At 47.4% G+C, this 12,960-nt stretch overlaps 2 protein-coding genes across 2 annotated transcripts in view; one reads left to right on the forward strand and one right to left on the reverse strand.

The window, feature by feature from the left end:
* Window positions 1–7,255: 7,255 nt before the first annotated feature.
* On the reverse strand, window positions 7,256–8,106 carry PTRHD1 (peptidyl-tRNA hydrolase domain containing 1). Its single transcript, XM_033176445.1, has 2 exons — window positions 7,823–8,106; window positions 7,256–7,582 (listed from the first exon to the last, which is right to left on the reverse strand). Exons 1-2 carry the CDS (start codon window positions 8,072–8,074, stop codon window positions 7,412–7,414), a joined length of 423 nt encoding a protein of 140 aa, XP_033032336.1. The 5' UTR covers window positions 8,075–8,106; the 3' UTR covers window positions 7,256–7,411.
* CENPO (centromere protein O) overlaps window positions 8,058–12,960 on the forward strand; it is a 28,730-nt gene continuing 23,827 nt past the window's right edge. The window contains exons 1-2 of the mRNA XM_033176443.1: window positions 8,058–8,198; window positions 8,551–8,664. Coding sequence (XP_033032334.1) covers window positions 8,619–8,664 — 46 coding nt within the window. The 5' untranslated portion in view covers window positions 8,058–8,198; window positions 8,551–8,618. The remainder of the gene's footprint in view (window positions 8,199–8,550; window positions 8,665–12,960) is intronic.

Genomic DNA, 12,960 nt, shown 5'->3' on the forward strand with positions numbered 1-12,960 from the left:
TGCTCTGCTAGCGCCATGAGAAGCGGTGACCTAGGCTTTGACCCTCAGCTTTATAAGTTCAGAAACTCAACTTTGTTAGCTCATCCAGTGATAATTGGGCTCTAGGGTGTTGAGTCACAAAACTTATAGTCACAGGAGGCTGATTTATTATCCAGAATGTCAACCAATTACAAATGGAAGATACAGCTTTTCAGCACTTCAACTACTCGTGACCCCTTTTCAAACTACCCTCCAGTATCTAGATGGCTGGAAAACCAAATTGGTAACCAACTACAAGATATTAGAAAAACTGCTGAGTGCAGTGGCTCACGCCTGTAATCCCAGCGTTTTGGGAGGACAAGGTGGGTGGATCACTTGAGGTCAGGAGTCTGAGACCAGCCTGGCCAACATGGCGAAACCCCGTCTCTACTAAAAATACAAAAATTAGCCAGGCATGGTGGTGCATGCCGTAATCCCAGCTACTCGGGAGGCTGAGGCAGGAGAATCAATTGGACCCAGGAGGCGGAGGTTGCAGTGAGCCGAGATTGTGCCACTGCACTCCAGCCTGGGTGACAGAATGAGACTCTTTCTAAAAAAAAAAAAAAGAAAAAAGAAAAACTAAACTGACAAAAGACGTGGTTTTCAATCCCAGTGCTGCCATTGTCTTTGATCTCGGCAAGTCAAAGCTTTTCTGAATCTGTAAACTCTGAGACTAGATGGCCTGCATCACAAAAGCTGTCAGGATTGATTCTTATGGGAGCACTTTGTGTTTTTTTTGTTGTTTTTTTTTTTTTTTTTGAGACGGAGTCTTGCTCTGCCGCCCAGGCTGGAGTGCAGTGGCCGGCTCTCAGCTCACTGCAAGCTCCGCCTCCCGGGTTTACGCCATTCTCCTGTCTCAGCCTCCCGAGTAGCTGGGACTACAGGCGCCCGCCTCGTCGCCCGGCTAGTTTTTTGTATTTTTTAGTAGAGACGGGGTTTCACCGTATTAGCTAGGATGGTCTCGATCTCCTGACCTCGTGATCCGCCCGTCTCGGCCTCCCAAAGTGCTGGGATTACAGGCTTGAGCCACCGCGCCCGGCCGGGAGCACTTTGTTAATTAGACAATGTTTTTCACATATAAGAAACCTACCGGCCAGGCACGGTGGCTCACGCCTGTAATCCCAGCACTGTGGGAGACTGAGGCGGGTGATCACCTGAGGTCAGAAGTCACCTGGCCAACATGATGATGTCAGGCCTCTGGGCCCAGCCTGCACATGTACATCCAGATGGCCTGAAGCAACTGAAGAACCCCAGCAGAAGCGAACATAGTTCCTGCCTTAACTGATGACACTCCACCATTGCGATTTGCTCCTGCCCCGCCCTAACTGATGAATTGACCTTGTGACATTCCTTCTCCTGAACAATCAGTCTCAGAAGCTCCCCACTGAGCACCTTGTGACCCCTGCCCCCGCCTGCAAGAGAAAAACCCCCTTTAACTGTAATTTTCCACTACCTATCCAATCCTATAAAACTGCCCCACCCCTATCTCCTTTTGCTGACTCCTTTTTCGGACTCAGTCCGCCTGCACCCAGGTGATTAAAAAGTTTTATTGCTCACACAAAGCCTGTTTGGTGGTCTCTTCACATGGATGCGTGTGACAGATAAAACCACCTCTCTACTACAAATACAAAAAATTAGCTGGGTGTGGTGGTGGGCACCTGTAATCCCAGCTACTCTGGAGGCTGAGGCAGGAGAATTACTTGAACCCAGAAGGCATAGGTTGCAGTGAGCCGGGATTGCTCCACTGCACTCCAGCCTGGGCAACAAGAGCCAAACTCTGACTCAAAAATAAAAAATAAAAAAAGAAACCTATCAAAGCATCAAAGCCTAAGAGATTCCTTTCAAGGATGTAGCGTCTATTCTAGGGCTTGCAGCACAATCTTTGCCCTGTTGGAGAAATCATAATTTTCTGTAACCTTAGTGTGCATAGCCAGATACAGTGCCCTTGGTGCCAGATTTATGCTTTTTGACTCCTTCCTGTGAGAATTTTACCCTCTCATAATGTGTTGATTTTTTTTTTTTTTTTTTTTTTGAGACGGAGTCTCGCTCTGTCGCCCAGGCTGGAGTGCAGTGGCCGGATCTCAGCTCACTGCAAGCTCCACCTCCCGGGTTTAAGCCATTCTCCTGCCTCAGCCTCCTGAGTAGCTGGGACTACAGGCGCCCGCCACCTCGCCCGGCTAGTTTTTTTTTGTATTTTTAGTAGAGACGGGGTTTCACCGTGTTAGCCAGGATGGTCTCGATGTCCTGACCTCGTGATCCGCCCGTCTCAGCCTCCCAAAGTGCTGGGATTACAGGCTTGAGCCACCGCGCCCGGCCATAATGTGTTGATTCTAAACCACACACATTTATTGTTCCCCTTTTAGGTTGGCTGTCTCCAGGGCCCAGGCTGTTTCTAGGTAACACTAGAGCCTCCACTTCAGTGGGTCTGGGGTGGGGCCTGATAATTTGCTTTTCTAACAAGTACCCAAGTGGTACTGATCTAGGGATCAGACCACGGCTTTGAGAGCCGCTGATCTAGTTCAAATGATCATGGTCTTAAGCTGATACCAATAAGAAAACCGAATACTTCCCTGCTGCTGTCTTGCTCTCACTCAGCACCAGCACATGAGTTCCTGTTCTTCCCCACCTGGGGTAGACGCTTAGGCTATTTGTGCTCAGATCTCTGCTTTAGGGATTTGCCTAAATCTGCTATCTCCCAGCTGTGTCTCATTTCTGTCTAACTTTGTTTTTTCCCCCAGGCAAAGTCTCACTCTGTTGCCCAAGCTGGAGTACAGTGGTGCGATATCGGCTCACTGCAACCTCCACCTCCCGGGTTCAAGCAATTCTACTGCCTCAGCCTCCCAAGTAGCTGGGACTACAGGCACCTGCCACCATGCCTGGCTAATTTTTTTTTTTTTTTTTTTGAGACGGAATTTCGCTCTTATTTCAGCTTGGGGGCTGGAGTGCAATGATGCGATCTCCAGCTCACCACAATCTCCGCCTCCTGGGTTCAAGCAATTCTCCTGCCTCAGCCTCCCGAGCAGCTGGGATTACAGGCCACCACACCACCCAGCTAATTTTGTATTTTTAGTAGAGATGGGATTTCTCCATGTTGGTCAGGGTGGTCTCAAACTCCCAACCTCAGGTGATCCACCCGCCTCGGCCTCCCAAAGTGCTGGGATTACAGGCGTCAGTCACCGCACCTGGAGTTTTTTTTGTAGTTTTAGTAGAAGACAGGGTATCACTATGTTGGCCAGGCTGGTCTCGATCTCCTGACCTCGTGATCCGCCTGCCTCGGCCTCCTAAAGTGCTGGGATTATAGGCGTGAGCCACTGCTCCTGGCCTCTCTAGCTTTCTACCATGTCTTACTGAAGAATTCAGAACTTAATTTTTTTTTAAGATGCAGTATCATTTAGAAACATTTTCCTAATTGGCTTGAATGGAAATGGTACTTGATTCCTGGATGGCATCACTCCTTAACAGAAAGGGGTAGACAATGGCCTACTTCATGGAGAGCTCTTGGAGAGCAGCTCTGAGGGCTGCGCCATCTGCATCTTCCCAAGTTTAGGGCCTAGCATGAAGTCGCAGGCACTGCTCTAAGGAGTTTGTACATCCAAACACATTTAAATCCCTGCTTTACGGATAAGAGAACTGGGTCTCAGGGAAATGGAGTGACTGCCCAAGTCCACAGAGCTTGAAAGTTTGGACTCAGGCAGTTTGACACCAAAGCCTGGGCTCCTACCCACTGCTGTGCTATCTAATATAGTGCTCAATGAGTTTGTTCAGTATTATGAAAGATCCTATGCCTCCTACTTTTTTAAACTTTTAAGTTCAGGGGTACCTGTGCAGGAAGTGCAGATTTGTTTTATAGATTAACTTGTGTCGTGGGGGTTTGTGGTACAAATTTGATCACCCAGGTATTAAGCCTAGAACCCATTCATTATTTTCCTGATCCACTCCCTCCTCCCACCCTCCAATCAGTCCCCATGTGTGTTGTTCCCCTCTGTGTGTCCATGTGTTCTCATAATTTAGCTCCCACTTTTAAGTGAGAACATGCAGTATTTGGTTTTCTGTTCCTGCTTTAGTTTGCTGAGGATAATGTATATGCCTCCTACTTAATAGAAAAAAGTCAGCAGGTATGGTCAACTTCAACTTTTTCTCCTACAGTCTATTAAACGTACGTACATCTTTATCTTCACCATCTGCCTTTCCTCCAGTCTCAGAAAAGAAGGTTCCCCTCTCTCATTTCAAGGCCAGCTCTTCCCGGTACCTTTGACTCCATCTCTTCCTATTTTCTCTGGACTTCATCAGTTATTCTATTTTGGAATTTTAATCTCTTAATCTCTCCTCTCCTTACTTTCTCCTCCTCACCCTCTTTCTCCTCCCCACCCATCAACCTCTCAAGATCTAAGAAAATACCCACTAGGGAACCCAACATTGATCTTTCCAGCCCCTCTTCAATCATCCTCTCTCTCCTCCCTTTCAAGCTTCTAGAAAGGACACTTCTCACCTCCTCTTAACTCCCCTTCCATTCTTTTTTTTTTTTTTTTTTTTTTTTGAGACGGAGTCTCGCTCTGCCACCCAGGCTGGAGTGTAGTGGCCGGATCTCAGCTCACTGCAAGCTCCGCCTCCTGGGTTTACGCCATTCTCCTGCCTCAGCCTCCCGAGTAGCTGGGACTACAGGCACCCGCCACCTCGCCCGGCTAGTTTTTTGTATTTTTTTTAGTAGAGACGGGGTTTCACCATGTTAGCCAGGATGGTCTCGATCTCCTGACCTCGTGATCCGCCCGTCTCGGCCTCCCAAAGTGCTGGGATTACAGGCTTGAGCCACCGTGCCCGGCCTCTTTTTTTTTTTTTTTTGAGACGGAGTTTTGCTCTTGTCGCCCAGGCTGGAGTGCAGTGGCTCAGTCTCTACTCACTGCAATCCCTGCCTCCCGGGTTCAAGTGATTCTTCTGCCTCAGCATCCCGAGTAGCTGTGATTACAGGCAACTGCCACCACACCCGCTAATTTTTGTATTTTTAGTAGAGACGGGGGTTTCACCATGTTGGCCAGGATGGTCTTGAACTCCTGACCTCGTGATCCACCTGCCTTGGCTTCCCAAAGTGCTGGGATTACAGGCATGAGCCACTGCGCCCGGCCTCCCATTCTTGTCTCAACAGGTTACGATCTGATTTCTACCCTCACTATGCTATTTAAACTTCACTAAGTTCACCAGTACATTCCCAATTGCTAGACGTTTCCACGTTTTAGTCACTGAAATTCTATGCTGCACTTGACTGCTCTCTACCCCTTGAACTCTTCATTCACTTGACTTCCTGGGGTCGGCTCTGCCCTCAGCACTCTACCAATTACCAATTCTGCCTGTGAGACCTGTCCACTCTCCTCCATTCAGATGACCACCTTTCATAAAGGGAAATCTTTTTTTTGAGATGGAGCTTCGCTCTTATCGCACAAGCTGGAGTGAAATGGCACAATCTCCGCTCACCGCAACCTCCGCCTCCCGGTTTCAAGTGATTCTCCTGCCTCAGCCTCCAGAGTAGCTGGGATTACAGGCACCTGTCACCACGCCCAGCTTTTATCTTATCTTTTTTTTTTTTTTCAGTAGAGACAGGGTTTTACCATGTTGGCCAGGCTGGTCTCCAACTCCTGACCTCAGGTGATCCACCCACCTCAGCCTCCCAAAGCGCTGGGATTACAGGCGTGAGCCACTGCACTGGGCCCATAAAGGGAAATCTTATCTGGGATCTTAGTACCACCTTATCTAAGGGGATGTTACCCATATAGATTCTTAGCTACCTGAGGGCAAAACTGTTTTATGCACAGCCTGCCAGTAGACAAACAATAGATATCTGTTGAACAAATTACCCCTCATCAACTGCGCTTCACAGATATCTAAGCAGTTTCTGTAGGTGTGTCTCAATGTTTATAGAAATACTGTAACCATTGTACAGAGTGTTACAGATGTTCAGAGAAGGAACTATCACTTTTGGCTGGGTAAGAATTTTTGGCAGTGATAGCACTTGAGCTGGAACTAGTGGAAGTAAAGTCCAGGTGCAGGAAAGGGAGGGGAGGAGTAAGAACATTCAACTCCCATGACAGAGACAGGAGAACAGCAACTGGAGGGAGTCTGTGGAAACATCAAGTTTGAATAAGGGAATAGAAGATTCAACTAAAAAGATAGCTAGGAGGCCGGGTGCGGTGGCTCACGCCTGTAATCCCAGCACTTTGGGAGGCTGAGGCTGGTGGATCACCTGAGGTCAGGAGTTGGAGACCAGCTTGGCCAACATGGTGAAACCCCATCTTTACTAAAAAAATACAAAAATTAGCCAGCTGTAGTGGCACATGCCTGTAGTCCCAGCTACTTGGAAGGCTGAGGCAGGAGAATGGCTTGAACCCAGGAGGCGGAGGTTGCAGTGAGCAGAGATGGCGCCACCGCACTCCAGCCTGGGCGACAGAGAGAGACTCCATCTCCAGAAAACAAAAAAGATGCGTAGGAAATACACGAGGAGGGCCTGAAGTCTAAGCTAAGGAGTGCTGGGATTTCTCCATAGGCAGGGAGGAGCCTAGACTACACAGGTAGGTGTTCAGTCATCCTATCTGGTGGCAGAGCGGCTGCTGGATTGAAGTGTCACACTGGAGGTGAATAGACCGTGGGACACGCCAGTGAGCAAAATGAGAGGCTGACACAGGGCAGCAGCACTAGAATGACATGAAAACAGTTGTAGTACTTGACAGATTTCATCGAATCTAATAAATCTGTATGTATGTACATATATATAGACACACACGAATTTTAACTTTTTATTATCATTACAGAGACAGTGCCTCACTCTGTTGCCCAGGCTGGAGTGCAGCGGCATGATTAGAACTGACTGTAACCTTGAACTCATGGGCTCAAGCGCTCTTCCCACCTTGGCTCCCAAAACTCTGGGATTAACAGACGTGAGCCACCACGCTGGCCAAATTTTAACATCTTTGTTATTGAAATACAAATGTTTTAATGTATTTGCCAGCATTTTTTTTAACAATACATAAAATATTACCATATCTTAAAGTTGATGTCTTAGATTCAATGAAATATGATAACTGGGTGTGAATAAGAAGGAATTCAAAAGCAAAGTGTCAAACCTGGGTGACTGGAAGGGAGTTTCCTTGACCCCCACAGGAGAGTCTAACCCAATCTTCTATTTGAGCAATGATCGCCAGACAACACTGCCCGCGCACCCTCCACAGTTGCACTTATTAATACGAGGAAGTAGTTATTAATGACAACTTTAATAGGAACATGCTCTGAACTCTCAAGAAACTGTCACAACTGAAAGACGGGAGCAAGCTGCTGCAAGCACATGCTTTGGAATGGGTGGCCTGCTGTTTCTGGATCCAGCTGGTATTCAAACACATCAAAGCAGCAGTCATTTGAACAATCGGAACTTCTTCAAATACTGGCCCACTTCTTCCTTGGGGTAGGGCCGGAGAGCAATGCAAGTGGCGATATTCTCCGGTTGCTCAAGCCACAGCATGTGGTCAATGTTCTTCTGTTGCAGGGTCTCGGCCAGCTCCTTTAGGGTGGTCTCATCTGGGGCCTAAAGGAGAAGAACATAGAACACAGAAGCCCAGAATGGGGCGGACGACTGCTCTCCACTCTTCACACAGTCAGGCCCTCCCCAAGGGCGCACCTCCAGGGAAATAGCTCCAGTCTAAATGTTAACGATCACCCCAACCCCCGCTGCATCCACTCCCCGCAGCTAGGCCTTCGGATCGAAGATCACACCCACTTCCGCCCTCTACGTCTCAGCACCTCCCCCTCCGCCCGAGTGCCTCACCTCAAGGACCACTTTGCGCATGCGCCCCAGCTCTTGGAGGTAAGCGGCGGTGTGCGGGTGGTCGCGGTGCGTGTGCAAGGCCGCGGTGGCCGCGTGACAAGCCTGCGCTACCAGTGCGCCCGCCGGCCAGGAGAACGGAGCTTGTGACAGATCCTTTCGTAACACCAAGTATTGTACCAGGACCTGCGGCTCCGCCCCAGAGGCCGCCATCTTCCTGACCACCCGAAAGGCCGGACCTACTCTCTGGTGCATCCTGGGATCAGGGCGGGGCCCTGAGCGCTGCCATGTTTTTGTACGGCAGGATCGCAAAGCACGCCGGGATCGGTTGGCTTCGTTTTGAAGACGTGGATGGCGGGAATTCTCGCCCCTGGCCTGGGTGAGCTAGAAGGGAGAAGATAGAGGAAAGACCCAGTGTCTGACGGGACCATGGCCAGGGTGGCGGGCTGAACGGCCTTCTTAAAACTCCTTCCGTGGCCGGGAAGCCTGCTGGACCAGAGTAGCCGAGGCCTCGGGAGCGCGCCAGGGCCGCGGGATGGGCGCGGGGGTGGGCGTGGATTCTGCTGGCTCGGACGCTGGGAGAGGGCTGGCGGCTCAGGAAAGGGGATCCTAGCCTTGACGTTTGTGTCATCCGCGTCCCAGGGGTTGTGCCTGAGTGGTGTGTGCCCTGCCGTCTGGGTTTGAATGGGACTAGATGCGATGTGACTCTGTTGCCATTTTTCTTTTATCAGCAAGGACATTGAGGTCCCTATCACCGCTTGCCTAGACAACTTCATGGGAAGGCCCTTGGGAATCTGAGATGGAGCAGGCGAACCCTTTACGTCCAGATGGCGAGTCCAAAGGAGGTATTCAGAGGGCCGCCGCCTTCCCCTTCCTGCTGCTGCCCAAAGATGACCCGCAGGCTGAGAGAGCCCTTTCCTCCTGGAACTGACGTGGGATCTGACCTGTTTGGGAGCAGAATGGTGAAAGGAACTAACATTGAAGACAAAGGGACAGGCAGACAGGATTATTCGAGGAGGAAAAATGGCTTCGTTTCTAGGCTCCCACCTCTTTTGAACCGGATAAGTTGCATCCGTCATATGCTCAGTGTTTATATTCTGAACTGCGGTTCCGGTTCTAGCCAGGGAGGTTTCTCTCCTCTCCCCGGGTTTTTTGGGCCATTTATGCATTACTCCTGAGGGAGCGCCAGTGCAGGGCAGTGACTCTAGTGTTGGTTAGAACTGGGTTTGAGTCTTGGCTCTGCCATGATAAATAAAGTGACCTTAGGCAAGTCACTTTATTCTCTGCCTCTGTTTCTTCATCTGGAAAATGGAGGTGAAAATAGCACGGTAGTTGTGGTTGTGGAAAAAGTATTTCTTTTGTGGTGGAAAAGTATTTAATTCAGACTTTTCAAGTGAAGCATTTAGCACAAGTCTGATATATAGGAAATATTCAATGAAAGGCTTTGTGTCTTAAAAAGTAGAAAGTGTTTAAAGAATGCTTTATTGTTAGAGTTGCTTAGAATTATGAAACTATTACTTAGTCCTTAGTCAATCCTTTGGAAACAGATTTGCATCTGAATTTCTGTCCAGAAGGAAGTTGCTTTCTTCTTTAGTGCCCGGTAATATTTGTGTACAGTTCTGGTTTTGTGTTACTTTATGTCCTGTGCTATTAATACTTTTAGAACTTTGGAATACTTAAGCCTGATGCCTAAATCCAGAGGGTTCTACACTAATACTTTGGGAAAGCTTGCCATAAAACCCAACTTTAAAAATAACTCTGTAGTTTTAAAAAGAATTCTGAGTTTGTCAGTGAATTTGGTGATCCTGTTTTTCTCTGGGCCATCATTATCATTGATAACTATGAAGTAGCTATATTCAGCTTAAGATGACTTAAGCTGAGACTTTAGATAATAAAAGTATATGGGGTAAGATTTACTGTTACTTTAAGACTAAAAGTAAGTTTGGTGATTTTATGTAGTGGAAACATGCTACACTCAGGAGTAACCTGTTCTCTAGTCCAGGCCTAATTTTGTTTCTATTAAAAAAAGCGATGAGGTGGAAGTTTTAGGATCATCAAGAGACTTAGACCAGTCTCCTTATTCTCTACCGAAAACAGTATTTAAACATTTAGCTGTTACCCATACTGGTTTTTTCTCCCTCTGCTTGTGTGATTTCAGCTTTTAGCTTATTATTTCAATTGTCCCCACTCATTTCGGAAGGAAGGACATGAAGTTTTAGTTGCAACCAGATTATTTATTCAAATAGGCAGGGATTTTGACCTTTTTTGTAACCTTTTTTGGGACAAAGCTGACTGACTAGGATGAGATGTAGTCATAAATTCCAAGGTAAAGCAGGCCCAGCAGATCCACTCCCTCTTTTCTCTAGTGGCAACGCTAAACAACAACACTACCCCCTTGGTGTAGGGGGATCCGGTCAGTAAAGAAGCTGGGCAGGTTTGAGAGCCTGAGAGGAGAGCTGTGTGGAAACGCCTAGAGAAGCAGCAGCATGATACTGTTTTAAACACCTACTTATCTCAGAAACTTTGGGAACATTGATTTCTCCTGTTTTAGTAATGTAGCATTTCCATAAAGGAGAATTTGGTCAGGCATCTCCTGTACCACCCTAAATTAATCTATGTGTGTGTGCTTTTCAGATCACCTCCTCGTTGGACAGTAAATAATTTTTGTAAGCCCCGTGAGGACAGGGACTTTATTTTGCCACCGGAGTATGAATAACTTCCAGCACAGTCCTTGGTCCGTAGTAGATTCTCAATATATAGTTGTTGGATAAATAGAGACTTGTGAATAAAGCAGTTCATCACATGCTAATTATCAGGACTAATTTATGTAATTAGAATTTTGGTTTTTCACGATTATTGCAGTATTGTGGATTTTTCTGTGGACATGAGCCAAGTGAATGTAATCTCCAAGAGTGTCATGCTTGGTTGTCTGTGTTTTGGTAAATGTTTCTGGGGTGTTGGCTGGGCGCGGTGGCTCACACCTGTAATCCCAGAACTTTGGGAGGCCAAAGCGGGCGGATCACAAGGTCAGGAGTTCAAGACCAGCCTGGCCAACATGGTGAAACCCTGTCTCTACTAAAAATACAAAAATTAGCTGGGTATGGTGGCACGTGGCTGTAGTCGCAGCTAATCAGGAGGCTGAAGCAGAAGAATTGCTTGAACCTGGGAGGTGGAGGTTGCAGTGAGCTGAGATCACGCCACTGCACTCCAGCTTGGGCAACAGAGTGAGACTTTGTCTCAAAAAAAAAAACATTTCTGGAGTGTTTACTGTGTGTCAGACGTTGTGCTAGGGTTAAAGGATCCATGGGTGGACACAAATGCGCACGGCCCCTGATTTTGGAGCTTTAAGGTTCAGCGGGAAAGATAAGCAAATCAAATAATCTCACTAATGAATATACAATTAAAACTGTAGTAGCCCAGTGCGGTGGCTCACACCTGTAATCCTAGCACTTTGGGAAGCCGAGGTGGGAGGATCACTTGAGCTCAGGTGTTTGAGACCAGCCTGGGATACATAGTGAGACCCCATCTCTTTTCTTTAAAAAGCAAAACCAAAAAAACTATAGTATTGTCTCGGAAGGATCTTTGAGAGCTTATGAGCTGGCACCTGACCTTGTTCTGAAGGTGCTGCAAAGGTTTCCCTGAGGAAATGCTGTTTGCACTGAGTGCTGACGAGCTAGAGTAGTGCAGGTGAAGGTGAGTAAGGGGCAGCTGTGGAAGAGCCTTTGGTGTGCCTGTTGCGGGGCGGGGATCAGGTCAATAAAGAAGCTGGGCAGGTTTCAGAGCCTGAGAGGAGGGCTGTGTGGAAGTGCCTAGAGAAGGAGCAGCACGATACTGATGAGGGTAGGAAAGATCCAGAGGCCAGTAGGCCTCGTAGGTGGTGTGAAGTCATCGAAAGGCTTTAGCCAGCTGGATGACGCGATCCAGTTTAGATTTTGAAATATGCTTTCAGTGTATGGGCCACCTAGGAAACTTGTAATAGGCCAGAAATGGTGGTAGCTTGAACTACAACAGTGGCGTTGCAGATGGGGAAAATGGAAATATTTTAGAGATACTAGGAATGTATATTCAATAGGATTTGGTAATGGATTGGGACTGGGGCAGGAAGAAGGCGTAAGGAAGCAAGTACCTGGTTTACACAGCTGTAGATGGATAATGGTTCTAGTCACTGAGGGGTTTGGAAGGGGAGATGGTGAATTCAGTCTTGGACATGTTGATTGTCAGGTTCCTGTGAGTCTTCCAAGTAGATACACTGAGAAGGCAGGTGGGTATTCTGCTTTCTCAAGAAGCAGGAGAGAGGTATAAGCTAGAGATACATATTTGTGAGACATCGACATGTATGGCCATTAAGGCTGTGGGTAGTGATGAGATTTCTTCTGGAGAGAAGAGGTCTTAGGACTGAGCTCCGGAAAATGTCAGCATTTAATGATCAAGGAGGAGAGCAGGAGCCTGCAAAGCAGAAAGAGGGGTCAGAGAGGTAAAATATAAGTGTCACAAAAACAAGTTGTCTCTTGTTCATCACTGCATTCCCAGTGCTTGAAATAGTGCTTGGCACAAAATAGATGCTTAATAAACATCTGTTGAACAAGGGAAACCAAGAGGCTGGTATGCTAAGATTCAGAGGAAAAGAGGGTTTCATGAAGGTGGTGATCAGTAGAAGCGTATAGTGCTGGGAGGTGAGATAAGGGAGCTTGAAAAATGTCCTTGGGGTTCAGCAACATAGACATCACTGTTGATCTTAGAGTAGTTTTGTAAAATAATGGGAACAGAAGTGAGTTTCAAGTGGATTGAGATAGGAGTCGTGGGGGGCCGGGCGCGGTGGCTCAAGCCTGTAATCCCAGCACTTTGGGAGGCCGAGGCGGGCGGATCACGAGGTCAGGAGATCGAGATATGAGTCGCAGGCAAGGAAATGGAGGAAGTGAGTACAGGTTGAGCACTGAAAATCCAAAATCTGAAATACTCCAAAATCTGAAGCTTTTTGAGTACTGACATGATGCTCAAAGGAAATGCTTATTTCCAGTTTTGGATTTTCAGATATGGGATGTTCAGCCAGTAAGTAGAATGCAAATATTCCCAATTCCGAAATCTGAAACACCTCTAGTCCCAAAACTTCTGGATAAATGATACTCAACTTGCATGGACAA

This window comes from Trachypithecus francoisi, unplaced genomic scaffold, assembly GCF_009764315.1.
Source record: "Trachypithecus francoisi isolate TF-2019V2 unplaced genomic scaffold, Tfra_2.0 Lachesis_group17, whole genome shotgun sequence".
Taxonomy (NCBI): Eukaryota; Metazoa; Chordata; class Mammalia; order Primates; family Cercopithecidae; genus Trachypithecus; species Trachypithecus francoisi.